The sequence below is a fragment of the Haliotis cracherodii genome, unplaced genomic scaffold (genome assembly GCF_022045235.1).
Source record: "Haliotis cracherodii isolate W230 unplaced genomic scaffold, xgHalCrac1.p SCAF_3, whole genome shotgun sequence".
Taxonomy (NCBI): Eukaryota; Metazoa; Mollusca; class Gastropoda; order Lepetellida; family Haliotidae; genus Haliotis; species Haliotis cracherodii.
The window spans coordinates 7,119,284-7,144,312 of record NW_027266286.1 but is presented as its reverse complement, the minus strand read 5'-3'; the positions used below and the strand labels follow the sequence as shown (position 1 = coordinate 7,144,312).

The following is a 25,029-nucleotide window of genomic DNA, read 5'->3' as shown; positions in this document are numbered from 1 at the left end:
GATTAAAAAGTTGTGAGAAGCTGATTGGATAGTCGTTACAAATGCTTACGCTTGATAGGCTCTTCGTAGGCACACGAGATGTAATATCCTTGGTCACAGTTTTGTGACGGCGGATTTCTACAAAATAATTGCTTTTGGCAGTTTTCTTTTAGTAAAGTCAAGACGTTTGGTCGAGAGGATACAAAATGTTGCCGTGTTTATTTCAGGTGAACCACTGACTTGCCTTTGCATGTGTTTGTGACTGGTGCCACCAGTGATGCAGATACGCACAACCTTTCGCGAACATCTGGTATCATCACTATTTCATAGTGCTTCATAAACACTTGGTCATGATATACTCGGAATTGTATAACCGAGTGTTCTTTCGGTGGAGATTTCTTATGAACATGGAAAGGGTTTTGTTGCTCTTATTTATTGAAGGCAATATGGTACTCGATGCAGTTATGGCGTTATAAGAAACATACACTGTTCAAACGCGCCTACATATCTTTTCACACAGAACTAGGTGAGGTAAAATGGGGTTTAACGTCGCGTTAAATATTACTGGAGTTATATATCAACGTGCATGCACGCGAGTGTAAGTGGCTACTTGTACTTGTCCGAACTAATGCTGAGTATTTTTATGCTAGTCCTCAGCCACAGAATACTCACTCCGAGTCGATCATTCATTGTTTTATCCCCTTACTGCTGAGCGCCAGTACAAACAGCCATACACGCAGAAGTTGTAAAGAGATGGCCCTTGTTGTTACTAGGCCTCACGCTCGGCGTTTCGGGGAAAAGTGAGTGAGTGAGTATGGTTTTACGCCGCTTTTACCAATATTCCAGCAATATCACGGCGGGGAACACCAGAAATGGGCTTCACACATTGTACCCGGGTCTTCGGCGTGAACAAATTACAAGCAACAAACACTAACTCTAAATCTACACTTTTCAAGATTCGGATCGAGATCGAAATTCTAAGCGCCGACTGTCTTCTTCGACGTCCGCGCGCAAAATTATCCATGCAAAGCAACATAAAGATCTCTAATCCATTCACTCCTCCAAGTTCAAGGACATAGCTCGCCCGCCACCAGTCACTGACCCCGACTTTACTATTTTTATTTCCTAACTTTACTCACCCTCATTTATAATTTTTTGGTCCTGACCTTTAATAAATTATTCCCAATTATTACTTATCTAAACCCGGCTTTCCGATCCCCGACTGCCACATAGCTAGCCTACGGCTTGAGCGGTCGTAAAATCCCTAAATCTGCTGCTGCTCATGCTGTCAGTCGGGTCCTATATGATCAAACTATTCAGTTTAACGAATGCTGTTGTTACTGCTGCTGTTGGTGTTCAGAACTGATGAAGTGATTTTATATAATACAGACGAACACACCACGGTACTGGGCGGTCCGACATCCTGCCGGCTATGGGTAGTTTATGAGTGGACCACCTTGTGCTACAACACTCAGGTTGCGAGCGGTGGGTGTGTATCATTGTACGCTGAATGTGGGACTGGCTGCTCAGACGTAAACCTGTAAACATATATTCATTACTGTGCAGTGATCGTTCACATGTAGGGGCGGTGGGGTAGCCTAATGGTTAAAGCGTTCGCTCGACATAGCGAAAAACCGGGTTTGATTCACCACATGCATATGGATGCAATGTGTGAAACTCATTTTCTGGTGTCGCCCGCCGTGATATTGCTGGAAGATTCCTAAAAGCAGCATAAAACCATAATCACTCACCCACTAATATGCTGGTTATCACAACGTCTCACAACTTTATCCATCTGCATGGACCTCAGCAGGATTTTCATGACCCATTCAGTTGTTAGCGATGAATGACAAATTTAGCCAAGCATTAAAATAACACATAGTCTACGAATAAAAACGAGGCAGAAATAAATATACTTTGAATGACGTGGTCTGGGGGACAATCATTTTACACTACTTCGAGGATACAGCCACTTACAGTCTCAGTTACGAAATATATTCCACCATTTATATAAAATCCTTTATCATATAATGGGTAGGTTTCTCGGCAGGATAAAGCCGATATCCTTTGGGGTCATATGCGGATAGAGATGCAAATATCAAAGGTCAAGTAGGGACTACTTTCACTGTTTATAAACAAACATGGCGTCGCCCTCGTCATTCGGCGATCGAGTCAGAATTAACCATCGGGAATCTGGATAAACTACAGGGATAATTGCTATCATTATCAAAAGAACAGTCGAATATACTGAAAATCAGTGTCTAACTGTGACGCAGCTTAGGCATTTTATAAGGTTTGGCAACTTTGGAGATGTCAATTTCGAAACAATTTTGCGAGGGCACGAGGCCTAGCCAAGCGGGATCAGTAGCCATATCTGTGCCTGTAGATCTCTGCGGATTGAAACCGTCTCCACAAATTAAAATAGTTGGATTTGGCCGAAATATGTTTGAATTGTTACCTTGTTTCGTTTTGTCGCTGTGTGTACATCTGACTACACTTCTTAACGTTATGACAGGACAGACCGACTGTCAACAACGTCTGACCGTGGCCGTGACGTCTCATAGACTAGGGTTAGAGTAGCTTCCCTTTGACAAAGGGCAGTTACTCTAGCGGACAGACTGATCGATTGCCGCGAAAGGCAATTAAAAACAAAACGACATCTTCTTAATATGACCGCTTCAAATCTGGACTGGCAACCCAGGTAGGTGTAACCGGTATTTGGCTTTACTGCATGTGATTTATTTACCTACTTATTCTCACTTATTCTGCAATAGATCTCCGATATAACATCTAATTACAGGTTTATAGTCACTGTAGGGTATAAGAAGTGGTGTCACAGATTTTGCCTTAGCAGCAGCAGCCAAAGTGTTGCCAACGATCCCAACATGGCCAGTCGCAAGATTATTTTGTAATTCAATTATGTCACGTAAAACTGGATGTTGACACGATGTATATTTTATTGCTTGAAGATTGGACTGCGAGTCTGAAAAAAAAAAATTCCTTATGTTCAGACTGTTTATTTATATATTTCCTAGAGCAGTTGAACTGGCGTTTGACACAAAACTGTGATGAAGGATATTACATCTCGTGTGCCTACGAAGAGCCTATCAAGCATAGGCATTTGTAACGAGTATCCAATCAGCTTCTCACAACTTTTTAATCTTTCTAATCTGGCTTCATTACCTGCGTGATGTTTGTTATTCGTTTACGTTTGTATATACTTCTGGCTTCAGCCAAACATTGGTCTGCTCTCTCTCTCTCTCTCTCTCTCTCTCTCTCTCTCTCTCTCTCTCTCTCTCTCTCTCTCTCTCTCTCTCTCTCGCTGATATACAGGGGTATATGTTGTTGCTTTCAGTATTTCAGATGTCCGACTTGGCCCCTGTTGACATCCGGGTCCAGGCGCCTACCGTCGCCAACAGCACATACAACACCCTCCAGTGTGTCATTAGTTTCCAAACTGGTGAACGACTTGAGGTAATTCTTTTCACACAAAAACCTCAAAGTGGAAATTCTTTCTACAAATCGGAGCATTTTCTCCATCTTTAAATTCTACCGTGACAGATTTCAGCACTGATTTTCAGTGATCCATGCGTAGAGTTTTCACTGCTATTTTAGCAAGTCAATGTTCCCCTGACTAAACCACGGGAACATCTGGCGATTTTGACAAGCTTACAGATGTATCGAAATGGACGTATGTTGCTAAATATAAACAAAGATCTAACGACGAGAAATAATGGTTCATGCACGGTGAATTGTGTATGTAATGTGGTCTAACCCGATCGCGACGTTAATGGCAGTAGACCAGGTAGAACTGAATTATATTAATCTTTATGTATTCGTAATTCTTTGATTATATAATGTAAGCTGAGGGCTAGACTGTGTGTAGTTCGTCTAAAGCAGCGCAAGATGATTCTCAGAGTTGCGTCCCTTAGGCGTGCCAGAATCCTTTGTTGATTACACTGTGATTAAGATTCTTGGTTTGCCAGAACCATATATGTCCACGTGGATTTCACCAACGTGATAAAAGTCGAAGATGTGCATTCGATGTTCAAGGTCTAAGATGCGCATAGTGTTATTGTTTTTTTGTACATTCAATGATCATCATGTCTCCAACGTATTTGACAAGCAAAATATATAAATAGAGATTGACGAGACACACGCTTTTAGAAGATATTTTATTGTTACACGACTGTTCAAAGGACACAAGAACACCTTATACCTTATCACGAAGATACTGTTTCAGTGCCACTAACACCGTACCAAAAACGAAGTTGGATGACTTTAATTCATAAATAAATTACATAAATGATCATTCGTGCTATTTACTGTTATTACTACATACAGTTTTGATTGAAGTAGTGAGCTCAGTACGAGGACGAGGCTTTGCGCTAGCCGATTAACATGTTAAAATGACATTTTGGGCAATTTACGTTACCAACAGGGGCTCTTTAAATCTTTAATTTCTGAGTAACATAAAATGAAATAAAGGAAACAAACAGCAAAGGAACACAGTAAGGATGCTGCTGTTGTAATTGTACCAAGACAACATGCAGCCCTGACATCATTTTGTTTGTTTGTTTGTTTGCTTTTTAACGCTGCACGGAGCAATAATCCAGCTATAAGACGTCGGGTTGTAAAAAAATCACGTCTGGACCAGACAATCCAGTGATTTGCATCATGAGCGCATTGATCTACGCAATTGGGTTACGATGGCATGCATCAACCAAGTCAGCGAGCCTGACCACTCGATCCAGTTAGTCGCCTCGTACAACAAGCATGGGTTGCTGAAGATCAATTCTAACCCAGATATCTACAGTCGCCTCTGACGTAAACCATGTAATCAAAATGTTTCCAAAAATAGACTTAAAAATACTGATTACCGATTTAACACATTTTACCATTTGGTTACATACACCGCAGCTCCACATGGTGTTCCATCGCTCACAGGTCAATATTAGTTTTATTGGTCACATATAAGCTGTTTTACTTTTATCCATATTTAGAACATAGCCAGACAAAATCCAGTGTCCAACTGTACTTGAAGTAAGTAAACAAACGTTAGCATGGCTTTTCATTAATATCGACCAAGTACTTTTTTCCCTGTAACCGTGAACTTGCCAGCAATGACATTGGACTCAACAGCGGGGCTGGCGTTAGGCTGCTGACCCCCTACCCATATTGAAATGACGCCTGAAAGGAAACATGAAATTGATTTAGTATATACTATTACGTCAGTTTTAATTTTGAATATTGAAATTGCTTTCACTTATTGATCATTCAATGTGTCAATCGGAAACCCACAAACTACTGTCGAGGAAATTGTTTTAGTAATGGTTTTAGATCTACGATTATCCCAAAAGAAGTATTCGAAAAACAATTTTCCTTCTTATTGTCAATATTGTTCAAACAAGCTGACGCTGCTAATTCCGTTCTTGCCCCTTTCCCCCTTAATATCATCAGAAGTCAACAGTACATAATACATCTCCATCAAACAATCCAATGATGGCCGTCGATATATGAAAGTTCCTCTTTGGAGCCAGATAGAACGTCCGCACGGAGAGCGGAAGGTCCGGGGTTCGATCCCCCGCCGCGTTAAGGACGTTAAAAGATTGTACTTGTTGTTACCCTGTCTGGCGTTCGGTATTAAGCGGCTAAAACAAGGACTGGTCAGCTCTGAGTCAGTATACTGTGTCTGATTTGGGTATTCATGTTAAACTGTGCCATGGTATCTCAGTGGGCTAGCACTATAAATTGGCATCCGCCCGGACTAGTACAAGCAGCCAAAAACACACACACACGTGCATGCACGTCGCTATATAAGTGCAATAATCTTGGACGCGACGTGAAACCCCATTTTACCTCACCACCTAGGTTGTGCTATCCACGATTGCTTTGTCAGGCCCAGTTCTATTATGTACTGAGCGCTATGACATAGCTGAGTTAATAATAGATGGATATAATATATCTCTCTTCGATACCTATTTATGACATCAAACATTGGGTTTTCTGGTCTTGATCACATGCCACTCACAGTGCATCGGTCGTACACTCGCACAAAGTCACAATCAATCATCGTGTGGTTTGGAAGTAGCACGATCGGCTTACCTGGTTCAACAACCCATCCATTTTGTTCAGTCCACACTGCCATGGACTCAGCCGAGATGGTGAATTCCCATGACGTCTGGGCGCCCCGTGTTGCAAACATCCTGTTGAAGGACACCAGCTGAAGCTGTGGAACCGTCACCGTGGCGTTAGACCAGGATATGTACACCTGGATGACCTGAAATAGAGCAACGTTGTGCGTTTTAAATAATAGAAGTATTGTTCTGATACTCGCGACATACTAACGAGTGGGCAGGCTTTCAGACTTGGTTGATGCATGTCATCGTATCGCAAATGCGTAGATTGATGCTCATCATATCACTCACTGGATTGTCTGGTCCACACGCGATTGTTTGCAGACCGCCGTCATATAGTTGGCATATTTTTAGTGCGCCCTTAAACAGCAAATGATACTCTCGAGCTGTTTCAAAGATATTTAACGCACATGAAATGGTGGGTAAAGAAGTGAGAAAATCTGGTAGTGGCATTGCCGTGCTGGTATATCCATATGCAGAAGACATTTCATCAGATGAAGAATGTTTTCCTTCAAGATACTGCTGTTGATATTTCAGGAAGGAGGAAAGTCGGTAATTCTTTGTATTCTGAAACAATTACATAGCACTTTCGGCGATACATACCTCATCAGCATCAAAAGATCCTCGATTGATAAGTGAGACAGAACCAGTCAGGTCGTCCCCGGCTGTCACCTGAGTGGGATACTCCAAAATGTTGTAGAAGAAGCTGGTGTAGGAGAGACCATAGCCGAAGGGGAAGAGAACTGGATACGTGGCGTACCGGTATGTGCGTCCGACCATTGAGTAATTTGTCATGTCAGGCACCTTGTGGAATAATAAAGGTAATTAATCGTACTTTTACATCAATCTGTTACATTTGATGTGGTCCGGGTACTATTTATATAAGAATCCACAGATGAACATGTTCATCACCAGGATATATCAGATCGTGTTATCTAACGGCAGATTCGTCCTGATAATGTTTATGATTATTATCAGGATATGTCAGATCGTGTTATCTAAAGGCAGATTCGTCCTGACAATGTTTGTGATTATTACCAGGATATGCCAGATCGTGTTATCTAAAGGCAGATTCGTCCTGATAGTGTTTATGATTATTACCAGGATATGCCAGATCGTGTTATCTAAAGGCAGATTCGTCCTGATAGTGTTTATAATTATGTCAGCGCCACACCCTTGCTCATGGTCGTCACCAATGAAGTTAACATCTAATACCCGCATCATTCTTGGCTTTCCTCTCAGAAAAGCTGACACGGCGGGAAGTACCTGAACTACTGTTTAAAGCGGCGTTACACCAAACTCACTCACTCATGCCTACCAGACAGTTTCGATGATGGTTAGCCGAGATTCATGATTTACCACGCCCTGAGCAGTGAGATAAACAAGGAATGTACTCGATACAATTTGCGGGTATTTCTTTAAACAAATAAAAGCGACAACACCCAAATGAAATGTCAAAAACATTGTACGATTCCGACTATATCATGCGCAGGTGTGTATCAGATAGTGATGATACCAGGGCTTCGCGAGAAGGTGAGCATATCCTGTCACCGATGGTACCCATCACAAACACATTAAAATACACATGGTACAAGTAAAGATAGAGAACTGCATCGGACATCATTTTTGTCACTGATGTGTCGAATGTGGAAAATTCCCAAACCTGTCTACCATGACGCTTTTCAAAAGCTTTTAAAAGATTTAAAGGCTCAGGCCTTGAATGTTGTTACCTTAATCAAACCATTTCTGAGCAAGAGTTGCATTACGCTCTTTGAAAACATGGAAGAAAGAGCATGCTCGATTGTATCTGAAAAGTTGTGAAATGTAGACACCATGGGGATGCCTACTTCTTGCCAATATATCTTAGCCCTCAAATTTCAGATGGCATTTGCTTCCATTTTTGACAAATTGACCTGAACCCCAGAAGATAGATATGTTACTGTGTGTCATCTCGTTGGAGCTTTGAAATCCAGCACAAAAGGGGAATGGACATGTCTTCAGGTCTTAGAGTCAAGTCAAATGTTGACAGTTCTGATACATGGCTTGGACAGATCTCTTCCTCAGTTAACATACTGGCCTTATATCTGCCATGTTTTTATATATCATTTATACCAAGTTGACACTGACATGAACTGACAACTGACTCACTTTCATTACCCTCAGTGCCTTTTTGAGGAACTATCTCCACCTAATAAATATATATATTAAGGAAGAACATCAACATTATTCACGGCACATGCGGCAAACTAGGTATGAAACAAAAGTGTCACGGTACTGTCACTTACGAAAATGTTCTGTCGGCACTGACATTCAAATGTTTCTGAGGAAATACCGAGGTCTGATGAACACTTAAATGCTGATAATGTGAACAAAATACGAAAGTCATCAAAATGAGAAACATACGAACGACATTCACAGTGACCTTGACCTTTCACATGTCCACCGTGATGTAACCTTGATCAAACAACTATTGAGAAAGATTCGTATGACGTTCAAAGCTTTACTAGAGGCTTTGATGTAATAACTACAATATTTATACTTACTGTGTCCATATACCTTGGCCACGTGACCGGAAGTCTGGCAGCTGGAACTGAGTTGGGTCCTTCAGCTAAAAGCACCCGTCGCAATGCCTCGCCTGTCGCCTGTGCTGGCAAAAATAGTTCCATGATGGCGTGAACCTTTGGACTCTCAACAGCCCATGTGATGTTGAGTGGTCCAGCATTGAAGAGAAGAAGAATGACCTTCGCACCCGATACTGGAAGGAAAGACGAACTGATCACTTGTCGTGTCGACAATACTATCCAAAAGTGTGAATTTGGTTGGTGTAGCCGTTGTTTAAATTGTTCTGGTTGTAGAAGGTAGCAACACTGTCTTAACAGAGATGACAGAGAAATGGCCATTTGTATTATGAATCTCCGAACATCCCCACAGTGGTTCAATGTTATTAAATGTGTTGTCAAACTCCCACCTACCCTGGCCGGCGGTGACAGCTTCCTGCAGCAGCTGCAGCTGTTGTCCAGGGAGGTCCAGATTGGCCTTGTCGTTGCCTTCAGCCTCTATCTCCGTACCTGAAAGAAAACGTTTGGTTCTCATCAGCAACAAGGCTCTGAACAAATTCTAAAAAGTCACAGGATTCCACATCTACCTTTCATGGAGTTTTTTTGTGTTTAATCTGAAGAAGTACTAGTATATATCGGAATTGTACTGAAAAACCAAGGTGCCCACCTAACCGGCAAGCGAGCATAAATTAATATCTAATTTTCTATGCATTACTTATGATCTTAGTGACCGACATGATCATACTCTGAAAACCATAAAGAGCTTTAGGGAGTCTGTTCTTTTTCATATCCAGTGAGATATTGATTTATTATTTGCAAATAAACACGGTATGTCTTCACTAAATAAATCCTAAACAGAAAAAAAATGTTGCTCAATTAAGATTAAGGGCCTCACCTGTCCCAAGACACACAAAAAGTAGATCACTGCCTTTTGCTGCTGTCTGGACTTCCTGGGAGTTATACTCAGTGCATTTGGTGTCCGTGCAGCCTGCCCCATACCTCACTGTAGACCAGATAGACTGTACGCCTTGTAGAGGGTTGGTGGTGTATCTGAGGTCGATGTTAGGGGAGTAGTCTCCAAACAGTGCATTAGAATTGTTGGCCATTGGTCCGACAACCTGTTGGACAAGAATCCACTTTCATTATGTTTTTTTGTTTTTATACTTAACGCCGCGTTCATCTATTACAGGTAAATGACACTTATTACACCCAACCCTGTCAAAACAAATCTATGTTATTTTGTTCAATAGCACACACCTACCGCCACATTCTTGTAGATCGATGGCTTCAAGGGAAGCACATTTTCTTGGTTTTTCAGCAACACAAATGTCTTCAGTGCTGCCTCAACAGACAGGTTCCTGTGAGCTTCTCCCTGAACTATTGAAACGTTCAGTTTTGTGTATTGATTCATTTCCGGTGGGTCGAACTCTCCAAGCCTCATTCTGACATTGAAAAGTTCCTTAACTCTGGTCCTGACCACGTCTTCAGTCAGCTTGCCTTGTTTCACAGCATCAACTGCAAGAAAGCAGACACCACTGCTGTAGCTTACATGGTGCAATTCAGAGTCCTACATTGATTCTGATAGTTTCGATTCCTCGTGGCGTCATAAGAAAAGACGTTAAAAGATGGTACTTGATGTTACCCTACCCGTTTGGCCTTAAGGGGCTAAAGCAAGGACCGGTCGGCTCGGAGTCGGTATACTGTGTCCGAGTGTGGTATTCCTGTAGTGCGACATGGTATCTCGGTGGGCTAGCGCATGAAATTCGGCATTTGTCCTGACTAGAACAAGCAGCTAAACATACATGTGCATGCACGTCGCTATACAAGTGCAAACATCTTAGACGCGACGTTAAACCCTATTTGACCACACCACACACATACTAATGCTGGGTATTCAAGACTAAAGCCGCAGTTAACATGCATGTTCCACTCAGACACAGTATACAGACTCCGACCGAACAATCCTTGTTTATTCCCCATTGTGCCAAGCTCCAGGTAGAGGAATAAAAATTCCCATCAAAAAACGTCTTTTCTTTTGACGAACCACCGAACTTAATGTCTCCGTGCAGAGGTTCTGTACTTGACACTCGGGCGGACTCAGTTTAACAGAATCATAAGGATATTGAGACCTAACAATGTGGAAGCCATGTCATTTCGGGCACAGATGAACTTCAGTTCTTAGGATAAATAATGTGTGCCAGGTTTACAATACCCTTTATGAACGCATCGATAAAAATCTTTGGCAATGTGCTAAATCAGACAATGACACGCTTTACTGTAAATCACGTAAATGCATTTCAACAAGTCAGCTAACGCTCCTACAAAAACAAAGCGCCTGACCGGTGTTGATCAAGCTCCCGTAACGTAGAAGTCGAAAGTTACCAGAATAACGACCAATGCCCTAATGCTCCACACCATGAAAATATGAAACATTCAACCAAATTCAGATACAGACATATACCTTGGTCACACGCCGTTTGCTTTAATGACGTATATTATACTCTAGCAAGACCGCCTCCGTGGTCTAGTGGTAGAGCGTCCGTCCAGAGAGCGGAAGGCCCGGGGTTCGATCCCCGGCCGCGTCATAACAAAAGACGTTAAAAGATGGTGCTTGTTGTTACCCTGTCTGGCGCTCGGCATTAAGGGACTAAAACAAGGACTGGGCGGCTCGGAGTCAGTATACTGAGTATGAGTGGGGTATCCATGTTAAACTGCGGCATGGTATCTCAGTGAGCTAGCACTATAAATCGACGTCAGTCCGGCATCAGTACAAGCGGCCACACACACACGGACACACACACACACACACACAGACACACACACACACACACACACACACACGCACGCACGCACGCACGCGCGCGCGTACATGCAAGTCGCATTATTGCAATAATCTTGGACGCGACGTTAAACCCCATTGCAACTCACCCGTACTCAAGCAAACAAGCATCCATGTGCATTTTGCAGATATATAGTGTTATTATTATGTATCATCTAATGTCATTCTTTAATTCTGTGCTCCACAATCGCTTTCGCTCTCTCACAATCATTACCGAAACCGATGCGCGCATTAATATTTATTACGTCACAGGGTAAGTGATGTGTCAGTCGGACAGTGACAGGAGCCAATATAGTTCCAATTGAAATCTGTTCCTTAAACACTGGAGAAGCAACATATACGCAAAACAACAATTGTTTTTAATTGCATTTTGCGGCAATCAATCGGTCTGTCTACTAGAGTAACTGCCCTTTGAGAAAGGGAAGCTACTCTAACCCTAGTCTATGAGACGTCACGGCCACGGTCAGACGTTGTTGACAGTCGGTCTGTCCTGTCATAACGCTAGGAAGTGTAGTCAGATGTACACACAGCGACAAAACGAAACAAGGTAACAACTGAAACATATTTCGGCCAAATCCAACTATGTTAATTTGTGGAGAAGGTTTCAATCCGCAGAGGTCTACAAGCACAGATATGGCTACTAATCCCGATTGGCTAGGTCTCGTGCCCTCGCAAAATTGTTTCGAAATTTACATCTCCAAAGTTGCCAAAACTTATAAAATGCCTAAGCTACGTCACAGTTAGACACTGATTTTCAGTATATTCGACTGTTCTTTTGATAATGATAGCAATTATCCCTGTAGCTTATTCAGATTCCCGATGGTTAATTCTGACTCGATCGCCGAATGACGAGGGCGACGCCATGTTTGGTTATAAACAGTGAAAGTAGTCGCTACTTGACCTTTGATATTTGCATCTCTATCCGCATATGACCCCAACGGATATCGGTTTTATCCGTTGGCTTTATCCTGCCGAGAAACCTACCCATTATGTGATAAATAGTGTTATTATTATTTTTTACTCTATTAACTATGAACACTTGTATGGATGTCGGGTGCACAAGCCATCGTGTGGCAATCAGATGAACAATGAACGCGTTTCTCGATGGTAAACTCTAAACCGTGGACACTATAAACGTACCAAGTGACATGAAAACAGACTGCGCTAAGTTTCCTGACAACTCGAGGTTGCATCCAGCCTCCACACACGCTGCGACGGTGTCGACGCTGTTGTTGAGGTAGTGGTGTTGAGTGATGATGTTCTCAATGGCAGCTTCGTCACTGACTATGTAACCTTTGAAACCCCATTCGGTTCTCAGAATATCCGTCAGAAGCTTCTTGTTGGCGCATGCTGGAACTCCATTGATTCTTGAAAATAAGGGATACACATAAGATTGGATTCTTACGAAAACATACCACTTTTACCGACAGCAACACACAGTTTGTCTTCCAGCTTGTGGAACGGACCGCAGGACGCAAATTTATGGATATAGAAATTGCCGTTGTAGAATGTAGAACTCGGCAGTTCTGGTTTAACGGATGATTAAGGAGTAATGTTTCGTTTTGAGTAGAAGCTTTCATTTTAACTACCCACCTATTGTAACTGCACATGAGATTGTAGGTCCCGGCCTTAACACAGGTGCGGAATGCTGGGAGAAATGTAGTGCGCCAGTCTCTTTCAGACACCTGTAGGAACAAGTCAGAGTGAGTGAGTGAGTAAGTGAGTGAGTGGCGGTCGGTCGGGCGGGTGGGTGGGTGAGTGAATGAGGTTTTAGCCAGAAATGGGCTTCACACATGGTAGGGAATCGAACAAACTAGGTCTACGGAGAGGTTACCCCTCCGCCCCAAATGTACAATGAAAGAATTCAATTAGGCAATATAAGTGGTGCCATATACATGTACTTGTAAATTCCAGGTACTTCCTAAACATTAAAAATAAGTTGACAAATGATAAACTGAATTAGATTTACGTTGATGTCGATCTCTGTACTGAACATGCTTTTGACATAGGTTTAGTATGATTATGGAAATGGCGTTATGATTTACCAAGAAAGGAATGGCCACAAATAGAATCCTATATTGCATTCAGGGCCAGTACACTAGCTGTGCAACTCTTGGTAGTAATAAGTTTTCGTCATCTCTCAGTTACATCACAACAAAAGTTGAGATATCCGAATCATATTTGTCAGAAAACAATCAATTTTGGAATATGCCAGATTCCCTTCATGTTACGGAACACGAAATGTCAATGACAATTAACGACAAGGAATAAAGAAGAGGAACTTTTAGAATGCATGGATTTTGTTGTCACTGTGAAGTGACGTGTTGTTATGTGACGTGACCTTATATTTCTGACCTCTGCATCAAACGAGAAGCGCGACGACGGTATATTATCGGGGCCGCCATGGACATTGAAGTGCTTGCAGCCTGCATTGGCTCTGATGTAGCGGGGATCACTTCCCTGGAGACCCTTCACGAAATTGGCAGCAAAGACACCTGACAGGTGTGGATCCTCTCCATATGTTTCCTGTACAAATTGAGCAATAGGGACTGTATGAACCGAAACGACAAATAATGGTTTTGTTGTTTTTAGTGTCAGGACATTCTCTCAACTGTTTAACGTACATAACGTGGGTTGTTCCTTCTTATTTGTGTGGTAGTAGGTCAAAGTCATGTCCATACCCTTGAAGACGGTTTGGTGACATTGTAACTCAGGGCACTGTACTGTTCGCCTTAGATTAGGGTTATAGATTATACAGATAACGTGATAACATATAAGAATGACCTCTGTATAAAGATAAGGTCAATGTAAACGTACCGTTTTTTAACCTTGCTATTTTCTGCAGATATTTTAATATGTTTATGTATGCAGTGGTTTAATAAGATAAACAACAACAAGATAAACTACAAATGTGTATCAAAATGAAAAGTTGTCATTAAACAAGCAGGTCACTGTGGTCTACTTTTTCGTTTCTTTATTTTAGCTTAAAGTTCACCAACCTGTTCTTGATCAAGGAGTATGTATGTCATAGAGGTCATCTATTCCAACCAAAGCAACAGACCCTCCCTGATCATGGTCATTTCGCATAATTGACAGACATTTCGCCGCTTAGTAAGAGGATTTATGGATGTCAACTTCTTTACTATGAGGGACACAACGTTTTGGAGTATATACTTACTCCTTCATCACCTGATAAAGGAGTAAGTATATTCTCCGAAACATTGTGTTCCTCATAAAATAGAAGTTGACATCCATTAATCCTCTTCCTTATGTGCCTTTCAAAGACTTGATTTCATTTCTGGGTCATAAATCAGAAAACATTAACAAAACCTTATATTGTGCCAAAATAACCAGTTTCATTAGTAAATTATACTTATCCTTATATTGTTTCTGCCAAGTTTATGTTGTATTCAAATGGGAATAATTTTTCTGGGACTTCAAATCAATACTCCATGAATCGTGAAATCAAGTGATGTGTATGATGCGTCTTGTTCAATGCTAGACATGTGTTCCGCCCGTGTCAAAATGAAACCAGTTGTAACAGCTATCACGTTTCAGGGACAAGCTCCTCGAGTAAATAGTAACACAGCATATTAATACTTTATACAAGACATGAGAAGTAGACACCGTGTTGATCACCTGCCTAGTTTCTGTAGACGTCCCAGATATGCTTGACAGATGGCAGATGGCCATTATGTTCCAAAGACTGGATTCTATTCAATTATGCAAGCATATATGATTGCCGCTATTCGCCTTTGCTGTCATTGCCTAGGTAATATGTTTCAAAGAACGTTTGTAAAGGAACTGTAACTGAACGAGTATCATAAAGACGACATCGAAATAGATCTATAAGATAGCGACAAGGCTGAATAGGGCAAGGCAGCATAATCGCACATGATCCAGCCGAAGGCAGACCTAATTCCGGTCGCCTCTGGGGTCTCTCACCTGATTCCTGCCCCACCTGGGGTCTCTCACGATATTGATGACCGGGCTGAAACAGCTGATACCCTTGTGAGTGCCGTATATCCCATGCGCTGTGAAATTGTTATACTTGGCCCTCACCTCCTCACCCGTGGCCTGGGCTACCCGGAATATCAGATCTGTGCTGCAGGAAGGGCGAATCATTTAACATTTTGCTTGGATGTCAATATACTCATTTAAATGTTTAGCTAATATAGTTCTTTGCATTTAACTATTGGAAATGAAAACATCAGTTGGTGAGTGATTTGCATATGGGAGAGACGATGTCAGTTGCAATACTTCAGCATGTCTAGGTTAAGTTTGTTCAGCAATATTACAGCTAAATGACGGCAGAATGATCATATTCGAGTTTGACCAGACAATCCAGCGATTGATGTTATGATCCCCGCAATCGGAGTACGATAAAACGAAATTGAGCAAATCTATCTGATCAATTAAGTCGCTTCTGACGACCAATTGGGGATCAATTCTAACTCGGTGTATGAGTTCATTAAGAAGACTTTAGTGTATATAACGTTCCAAAAATTCCAGATTTTCAATAATAAATTAGTTTGTGTTTATTAAGTTATTATAGTATATCATATACATGAATAACAATTTGTAGTTTCTACACACGAGTCCAAGTTTGTATTTATCCATGTTGTGTGTTATTGTGCCGCTTCACATGAACGTTGGAGAGTTGGAGAACATGTTGTCAGTCATAAAAAACTTTAAAGCTCAGAATCAACACTTTAATAACGTTAAAATACATACATAATAACATACTGCGTACAGTAAACTACGTTTATAACGAAAACGCTTATAACAAACTGACGGATACAACGAACTTATTTTTAGTCCCGACTATTTGTTGTACATATGCTGAATGTATGCTTATAACGAACTACGGTTATTACGAATTAAAATTAGTGGTCCCCTCGAGTTCGTTATAACCGTAGTCTACTGTAGTTTATCGAATAAAAGCGACAAACCCATTTCCATTATCATAAGAAATCGCTGCTTCAAGCGACAACGGTATAAGGATCTATACTGAAACGTCGCCTTTACAATATTGAAGAGAAGTTGTAGATTGTGTCAACTTTGTCATCCGTCAACTTCTAAGCAATGCCTATCAAACAATACAAGTATATCACAAGCATATTTTATGAAACACTATCAGTTAGTGATCATATCAGAAATTCGCGAAAAGGTTCCGCACTGTATGCAAAACTAGAAACCATGAATAGGTAGTCCACGTATTATGATAGCTAAGATTTGAATTTGAATTTGTGTAGGTATCTCACCTGAATGAGGCTCCAAGTCCTAGAGCCTGGGGGAAGGAGGTAGCGGCACCCGCCGACACATCCCCACGGAGACACTCGGTGTCCCAGGAGTAGGGCTTGATACCGAGACGGGATATAGCAGGGGCGGGGCCAGCGTTTGGTCCTGAACCCCCACGGGCCATCTGTAGCTGGATCTCGTCCAGGGTGAAGCGCCCAACGAGATCGTTGACTCTGTCCTCCCAGGGGAGAGAGGTATTTCTAAAGGGGTAGTCCCCCACCACCAGGGGCACGAAGAAGAGAAGGAGGAGCATTGTGTGGGGACGACACGGAGAGAATGACTGTGTGAGGACTTCGTCGGGATATGTTACAGAGGCATAACGTGACTCATTTTATCTACATATGGCAGCATGAATATGTATCGTGGCCCGTTTGCTTGGTTTTTAGATAACATAGATTATACTGAATGACAAACCATTTCGGAACCAGATTTCTCCTGATGCGTATGCCTTTTATGTAAAACTCCACTCACTTTGCGCTATATGATATTTTGGACGGTTCTCTGTTGCATTCTCTTCATGGACATTTTCAAAAGTGACGCCAATGAGTGAAATTACGCCTTAAAATATGAATTCTTAGAATGACATTATATGATACAGAAATTGGATGACCCTTAAATGGTTCACTGGGGTAAATATCCTACATCAGATAGTCAAGAGCATAATACAATTTATTTCCCTAGACTAATTTATAGTACGGAAGCACACGATAGTAAAACATAATGGCTGAATGAAACGACAACATGTTCTCATTCCGACTTGTGAGTAGCTTCAATAGACAGGATTCCAACCACGCACCTTCTGGTCCGAGGTCGGACGCCAAAGAGGTTATCCCCGTCCAGCTGACGAGTAAGGATGTCATGAGTACGGAATTACAAGTTAGTGACAACAGGATGCATGTAAATATAAGTATAAAGACGCTTTCCATATTCACAAGACGCAACCAAAAGAAGTGTCGATTCGACGATCCTGACTATCGTGAGCATGTATTGATGAATCATTATCAAATAGTGATGACACGAGGTGTTCGCGAAAAGATGAGCGTATCCTCCACTACCGGTGGCACCCGCCACAAACATAAATCTTGCATGATGCCAGGGAATTCTATTGCATGGTTCATCTCTTGGCATGACCTCGCATCCATCCTTGACCTTAACGTATCTTTGCATCAAGTGAGAAACGTGACACAGATATAGTCTCTGGACCAACATGAACATTGAAGTGTTGGCAACCGGCGTTGGCTCTTACGTAGCGGGGATCGCTTCCCTGGAGGCCCTTCACGAAATTGGTAGCAAAGACTCCTGTCAGGAATGGATTCCCTCCCTATGTTTCCTGTAGAAAAATAAAAATCAGATCTGCAGGTACATGGGCATGTATATGGTAAGCGGCCGCTGATCAATATCATTGATACAGTTTAAAACATGGGCGAAAGACCACCAGTAACCAAAGCTAGGCCACCTCAGTGGGGATCATGGGGACTTACGGTTCCTCGGCTTCATGCACGATACTCACTTTAAATATTAAATCAAAATGCATTGTGTACGAAACACTACCAACGATTTCCCATTTCCGAAGATGTTTGCCTTTATCACAAACTGCATGTTTATCCACAAATGAAAGGGTATTTATTGTCGGCATGGACTGAAATTGTTCACATGTGTTATAAGGTCGTATCAGGTGTGACAATGTGTAGGTCATTCATCAAGCTCAAAACGGGGCGGTCGGGTAACCTAGTGGTTAAAACGTTCGCTGGTCACGCCGAAGACATGGGTTCGATTCCCTGGCTTGACAATGTGATGGAATATTGCTAAAATCGGCGTAAAACCATACTCACTCACCCAGGTTTAAACGATTAAAGTGAATAGACTGATAATTACGCCCTCGAACGGCATAGCATTTCACAAGAAAAAGGCCAAGGCTGGCCCATCTGAAGTAACCTGATAACTGCCCACCTGGAATCTCCCACCTGATTCCTGCCCCACCTGGTGTCTTTCGCGATGTTGATGACTGGGCCGAAACAGCTGACACCCGTGTATTCGCCATGTTGTTCTTTCCTCATGTAGTCATTAAACTTGGCCCTCACCTCCACACCCGTGGCCTGGGCTACCCGGAATATCAGATCAGGGCTGCTGCAAGGGACGAAACAATTATATTCTTTGCAGGGATTTTATAAATTAAGTATGATATTGCATATACTTGAAGATACTTGAAGCGTAATGAGTACTCGGTATTTTCTAGATGTGCAATTTATTTCTACAAAAATGATCCGGATAATATCAATAATAGATATAGAATAGAATAGAATAAAAGATTTTCAGATAATCACTACACAATACAGCTGTTTATTAATTAGTATAATAACACCGGCCACAGTGGAACATGCGGAGATCGTATTAATAGTGTTTTATGTACACAAACAAAGATATGGCATAAAGAAAAGAATAATCAATAATAACATAGTTTGTTGGTTTGGTTGGTTGGTTTGTTGTTTAACGCCGCACTCAGCAATATTCCAGCTATAAGACAGCGGTCTGTAAATAATCGAGCCTGGACCAGACAATCCAGTGATTAATGTCATGAGCATCGATCCACGCAATTGGGATCGATGACATGCATCAACCAAGTCAGCGAGCCAGACCAACCGATCCCGTTAGTCGCCTTTTACGACAAGCATAGTCACCTTTTACGGCAAGCATGGGTTGCTGAAGACCTATTCTACCCCTGAATCTTCACGGGTCACATAGTTTGTATATGATTCATTATTAGATTATTTACTGAAGGAGTGAGTGAGTTTGGTTTTACGCCGCTTTTAGCAATATTCCAGCAATATCACGGTTGGGGACACCAGAAAGGGGCTTCACACATTGTACCCATGTCGGGAATCGAACCCGGGTCTTTGGCGTGACGAGCAAACGCTGTAACCACTATGCTACCCGACCGCCCCTATACTGATGGAAACGAATAAGGAAACAATGAAAAATATAGGGAAATAAGTTTTATTGAAAGTACATGCACATTTGAAATAGCACGCTTACAAATTCAATACAATCAGAATCAAATGTTAAGATGCGTTTGTGTGCATTTGTGTGTATTTCCGGCGCGTATTTGGGAGACAAGGCTGGGATCCAAAGATGGCATATCATTTTACTGTGTCTAATACTAAGTGAGCTCTTATTTATTTCCACAAATATGTATTCATCATATATGTTCGAATAAAGTTCAATACGAACTGCATGAATACGTTTTACTGTGCGTCCTCACCAAAACAAAATCACAGGAATACAAAGTGAAAAATATGACAATGTTCAAAATAGGTTTCTACATTGTGAGAAATAATGTGATGAACTCATATTTGATCACACTTTTAACACACAATGCCTTTTAGAAAGTGGTCAAATGTAACAAATGTTATATTTGGGGTAACACTTTCTGAGTAAAGTACAGATTCTCGTACTGTTTTGGGTTGAGTCCATTCCGGGATTCGAACCCACACTTGTTGCTCATCATAACTGTACCAGTAGTCTTGGTGTCTGTGTTTAAATGCTGTATTTGCTTCGAAATTAATCCACTTAAAGACACAAGCAAAGACACTGTGTATATGTTACAGGAAATATGTATAATCAGGGAATACTCCTGATTCCGTAAACAAATCACGTCAAGATGCCATCACATTGAAGCGAAAACAAACAAACGAAGCACAGAAGCAGCAAGCTAAACGAATGATGAAGCGCAGTAAACGTGTTCTGTCGTCAATGCAGATTGGCGATATTGTTACTGTCACAATTCCCCATGTTGATCGCGGCCGTTCCGATCCTAGAAATACCATAGATGTTGTGATTGAATGCAGTGACAATGACTTGTACACAATAGCTGTGAAAGGTGGCATACTGAATGGGAAGTTCTCTCGTAACCAGTTTGATGTTTGTGCTACAGCATTGTACTCGACTGAAGACCTTGTCACTTACAAGAACATTTCACTTCGCCAGGCTGTAAAGTTGGAATCCAACTGTGTCCAAGGTTTCCCCCGGTGTAACTGTCCCGGTACAAAGAAAACAGATGTAGATGTTTCAAGGCTAAGCTGCTTTGTAACTCAAGGTGCCACTCAAGTCTGACATGTGTCAACAAAAGCTAAATTGTTCTGGTTTGTTAAGTCTATCCTATGTTTGATGTAGCATTGTTGTGACTACAGTGAAAACGAATTGTTTAGCTAAGCGAAAGGTATTTGTCATCATGTCAAATAAATTTGTCTTCTCATAAATAATTTGTTTTGTTTTTATCAAGTTTGACCATATAAGAGCCTCAAAAGTAATTTCAGGGAATATGTAAAAAAACTTGATGTTAAATCAGGGAATATGTACAATACCTGAAGCTTTTTTAGGGATTATGTATATTCCCTAAGTGGATCAGACATTAAATATATTCCCTGAAAATTTCAGGGATTATACATATTCCCTGATTATACATATTCCCTGTAACATATATCCACGAGTAAGTGGGGTTTCTTTGAGCAGTACTTCAGTTATGTGATAAGGTATCATTCTAATGCGTCAGGAAAGACCAAAGTGACGCAAATGGTAGACCGTGGCCACAACCGTCATCAACCGGATCAGCGAACCCTCAGATTAGCGAGTCATCTTCCCGAGGCAAGTGAGTTAACTGACTATAAAAGTCCAGTTTCCATCCTTGCCGAACTAGGCTGGTATTATGGAGTTACATTTTGGCTGAACTAACGAGTCTGTGCATAGTCCAATCAAAATCGCGCACCGAAATCGAAATCCGGTTCGTAAAGTGTCATGCAGATTTCGGTCGACTGCAGGATTTGCAAAGCATCTGCACCGCTAACTCGTTGTCAACAGATATTTTCTAAATCTTTTCATGTTTTTAATCAAGGTGCTAACGTGATTTGATGTTTTATCACAACATAGACCTTGATTATCGATCAGATCGTCTTGACTGGGCGCCACCGTTTTGTTTGAAGCAAATGCAAGTGATACGAGAGTTGGAATCTGATTGGTCCATAGGAGAGGCATAGAAGGGACTTAACTCGTAACAGGTACTGGTGGGGCTACGATCGAGCCCAGGAATTCCAGCCTAGTTCGGCAAGGGTGGAAACTAGACTTTTAAAGTCAGTTAACTCTCTTGCCTCGGGAAGATGGAGTCAGCAGAGGTAAGGGACTAAATACTGAAAAGCGAATTGCTCTACCTACAAGAAGCGTACAGTGCATGGCTTCGGTCAATTGAGCTGTTGTCCTGAAGAGAGACATAATATTAGATTTTTTGATATTTCTAACCACCTACTTCAGAACATAAACCTTGATTATGTTTGTGTTCAATTGTGTACTGAACATCCATTATAACGCTGCAGATAATAAAGTGAATTGATGGTCTTGCCTGAATGAGGGACATGAGTCATTGTGTTCAATTATTTCAGTGGTCTTACTTAAATAAGTCCTATGGCCTCGTGGAAGGAGGTAGCGTCCCCTAGCCCCGCGTCCCCCGGAGACACTCGGCGGGGCCAGCTTTGGGCCCCGACCCCCACGGGATATTTGTAGTTGGATCTCGTCCAGGGTGAAGCCTCGGAGATTTTCCACTTTTACCAACTCGTGTTGAAATATTTGATATGAAAAGACACTCGGGTGAGATTTTCTAAAACCCCAATTTAAATAATGATGACTCTCTCAAAAGATAAAACATTGTTCTATTATGACGTATGTTTGACGACGTTATCTTTGAGAGCGGAGTGTTCCCTATACATGTGGGGGCACGGGTGGCCCAGTCGTCTAAAGCGCCGCTATTCGCTGTGCAGAGTTGCATCCCTTGGAAACGCCAGAAACCTATGATTGTGGGTTCGAATCCCGGTTCGCCCCGATTATGTTTCTAGGTTTGTCAGCACCATACCCGTGCTCGTGGGTTTCACCAAAGTGGTAAACGTCTGAGACCTGCATGACTTCAGGCTTTCCTCCCACATTAAGCTGACACGCCGTGATATAACTGGAATACTGATAAAATCGGCGTTAAACCCAACTCACTCACTCACTCACTCACTCACTCCTATACATGTAGCAGGGCAACGCAGATGAACGCGATGGCCAAACTATCGCATCCAAAACCGTGAGAGATAATTTGACAATTGGTACTGGGAGAAAAGGTACAGGTAATCGACGTGAAGATTGTGAGAATATGCCGGAAATACCAAACAACGGTCACAGCCGCCTTCACTAGCCTTCATACTTGGCTCCACTAGCCATCATACCCGGCTCTGCAAGCCATCATGCCCGCCTCCAACAACTGTCAAACCCGCCTTCACTGGCCTTCATACTTGGCTCCACTAGCCATCATACCCGGCTCTGCAAGCCATCATGCCCGCCTCCAACAACTGTCATACCCGTTTCACTGGCCTTCATACTTAGCTCCACTAGCCATCATACCCGGCTCTGCAAGCCATCATGCCCGGCTCCAACAACTGTCATACCCGCCTTCACTAACCTTCATACTTAGCTCCACTAGCCATCATACCCGGCTCTGCAAGCCATCATGCCTGGCTCCAACAACTGTCATACCCGCCTTCACTACCCTTCATACTTAGCTCCACTAGCCATCATGCCCGGCTCTGCAAGCCATCATGCCTGGCTCCAACAACCGTCACACCCGCCTTCACTACCCTTCATACTTAGCTCCACTAGCCATCATACCCGGCTCTGCAAGCCATCATGCCCGCCTCCAACAACTGTCACACCCGCCTTCACTACCCTTCATACAGGTAGGTAGATGGCAATCTGACTGTTAAACTTTTAACGTCTCACAGGCAACTTGGGCTGTATACTTCCAAGGGAGATGAGAATGAAAATCTTGTACATACTAATCCATTCACCGGGGTAATAATCTAGCACTTTAGCCTTTTTAGGGCATGAATGTGGCGCATTATGAATGTTGTTGTTGTTGTTGTTGTTGTTGTTATTAAACCCAGTCCCCACCCCTATAAACTGATCGGCGCCTGAAGTGCAACTTCTGAAACAACTATTTAATCGTTATAATAATCGGTAAATGCAACACTGTCTTGTCCTTAATGGCTGAAAGGTGATCGATGGCATGACGAATTGAATCTAAATGTCAGTTCCTTATTGTGTCGTGTTTGGACAAGGGTGCAATGATTTATTTTTCCTTCACATAATCACATTTCTTTTTTCTTTCTTTTTTAAATTTCAAAACATTGTGCGATGTAGGGTGTATAGAAGGTGTTCTTTTGTTGACTACAACATATAGTCCTTACATGTGCAAATACCTTTAGTATAACGGGAAGATACAAACAACAGACATGTAAACAGGACAAAAAAACATTTATATTTTATGTAAACAATGGTCCGTAGAGATCCGGGGTAGAATAGTTTCATATACTAGACCCGTGAAGATCCGGGGTAGAATAGGTCTTCAGTAACCCATGCTTGCCGTAAAGGGCGACTATCCTTGTCGTAGGAGGCGACTAACGGGATGGGGTGGTCAGGCTCGCTGACTTGGTTGCAGCATGTCATCGTATCCCAATTGCATGGATCGGTGCTCATGATGTCAATCACTGGATTGTCTGGCCAAGATTCGATTATTTACAGACCGCCGTCAAATAACTGGAATATTGCTGAGTGTGGCGTAAAACAACAAACAAACAAACCGTCGAGAGCATTGTTAACGGCAGTGCAGTTAAACGATGTTGCAATTGTATTAAATTATATTATCAAGATGCGGTAGAAGTTCACAGCATTGTGTTTTGATAATGGTTTGTTGTCAGGAATTTAGTAGTATCTAATGTAAGCAGTGGTGTGGAGATAACTACGTTTAGATGCTTTTGGAGTCAATTGTAATCTGGAGACTTCTGGAACAACTAGATTAATCCAGCACTGTATAGAACGTTCTAGAAGGGATTTAGTGCCTCTCTCATCTCACATCTCACATTATGGAAGGACAACTCCCATTGTAACCCACGGCTGTCTGGAAGGACAACTCCTCCTGTAACCCACAGTTTTATGGAAGGACAACTCCTCCTGTAACCCACGGCTTTCTGGAAGGACAACTCCTACTGTAATCCACGGCTTTCTGGAACGACAACTCCGATTGTAACCCACGGCTTTATGGAAGGACAACTCCTACTGTAACCCACGGCCTTCTGGAACGACAACTCCTATTGTAGCACACGGCTTTCTGGAAGGACAACTCCTATTGTTACCC

General features: G+C 42.0%; 1 protein-coding gene across 1 annotated transcript; it reads right to left on the bottom strand.

The window, feature by feature from the left end:
* Window positions 1-4,170: 4,170 nt before the first annotated feature.
* On the bottom strand, window positions 4,171-17,146 carry LOC139473894 (uncharacterized). The gene is made up of 12 exons (XM_071256689.1): window positions 16,778-17,146; window positions 15,459-15,618; window positions 13,869-14,039; window positions 13,107-13,198; window positions 12,654-12,880; window positions 9,936-10,189; window positions 9,570-9,792; window positions 9,089-9,184; window positions 8,660-8,871; window positions 6,720-6,920; window positions 6,085-6,259; window positions 4,171-5,169 (listed from the first exon to the last, which is right to left on the bottom strand). The coding sequence occupies exons 1-12, from the start codon at window positions 17,065-17,067 to the stop codon at window positions 5,054-5,056; spliced, it is 2,217 nt and encodes a 738-aa protein (XP_071112790.1). The 5' UTR covers window positions 17,068-17,146; the 3' UTR covers window positions 4,171-5,053.
* Window positions 17,147-25,029: the final 7,883 nt, after the last annotated feature.

Bases quoted from the DNA above. Each gene is read 5' to 3' on its own strand.
- LOC139473894 (XM_071256689.1), bottom strand. From the start codon at position 17,067: ATGCTCCTCCTTCTCTTCTTCGTGCCCCTGGTGGTGGGGGACTACCCC. The intron at 12,881-13,106 runs GTGGGTAGTTAA...CTTATTTTCAAG, and splicing joins CTCATGTGCAGTTACAATAG to AATCAATGGAGTTCCAGCAT. The intron at 10,190-12,653 runs GTACGTTTATAG...GCTTTCTTGCAG, and splicing joins GTCTGTTTTCATGTCACTTG to TTGATGCTGTGAAACAAGGC.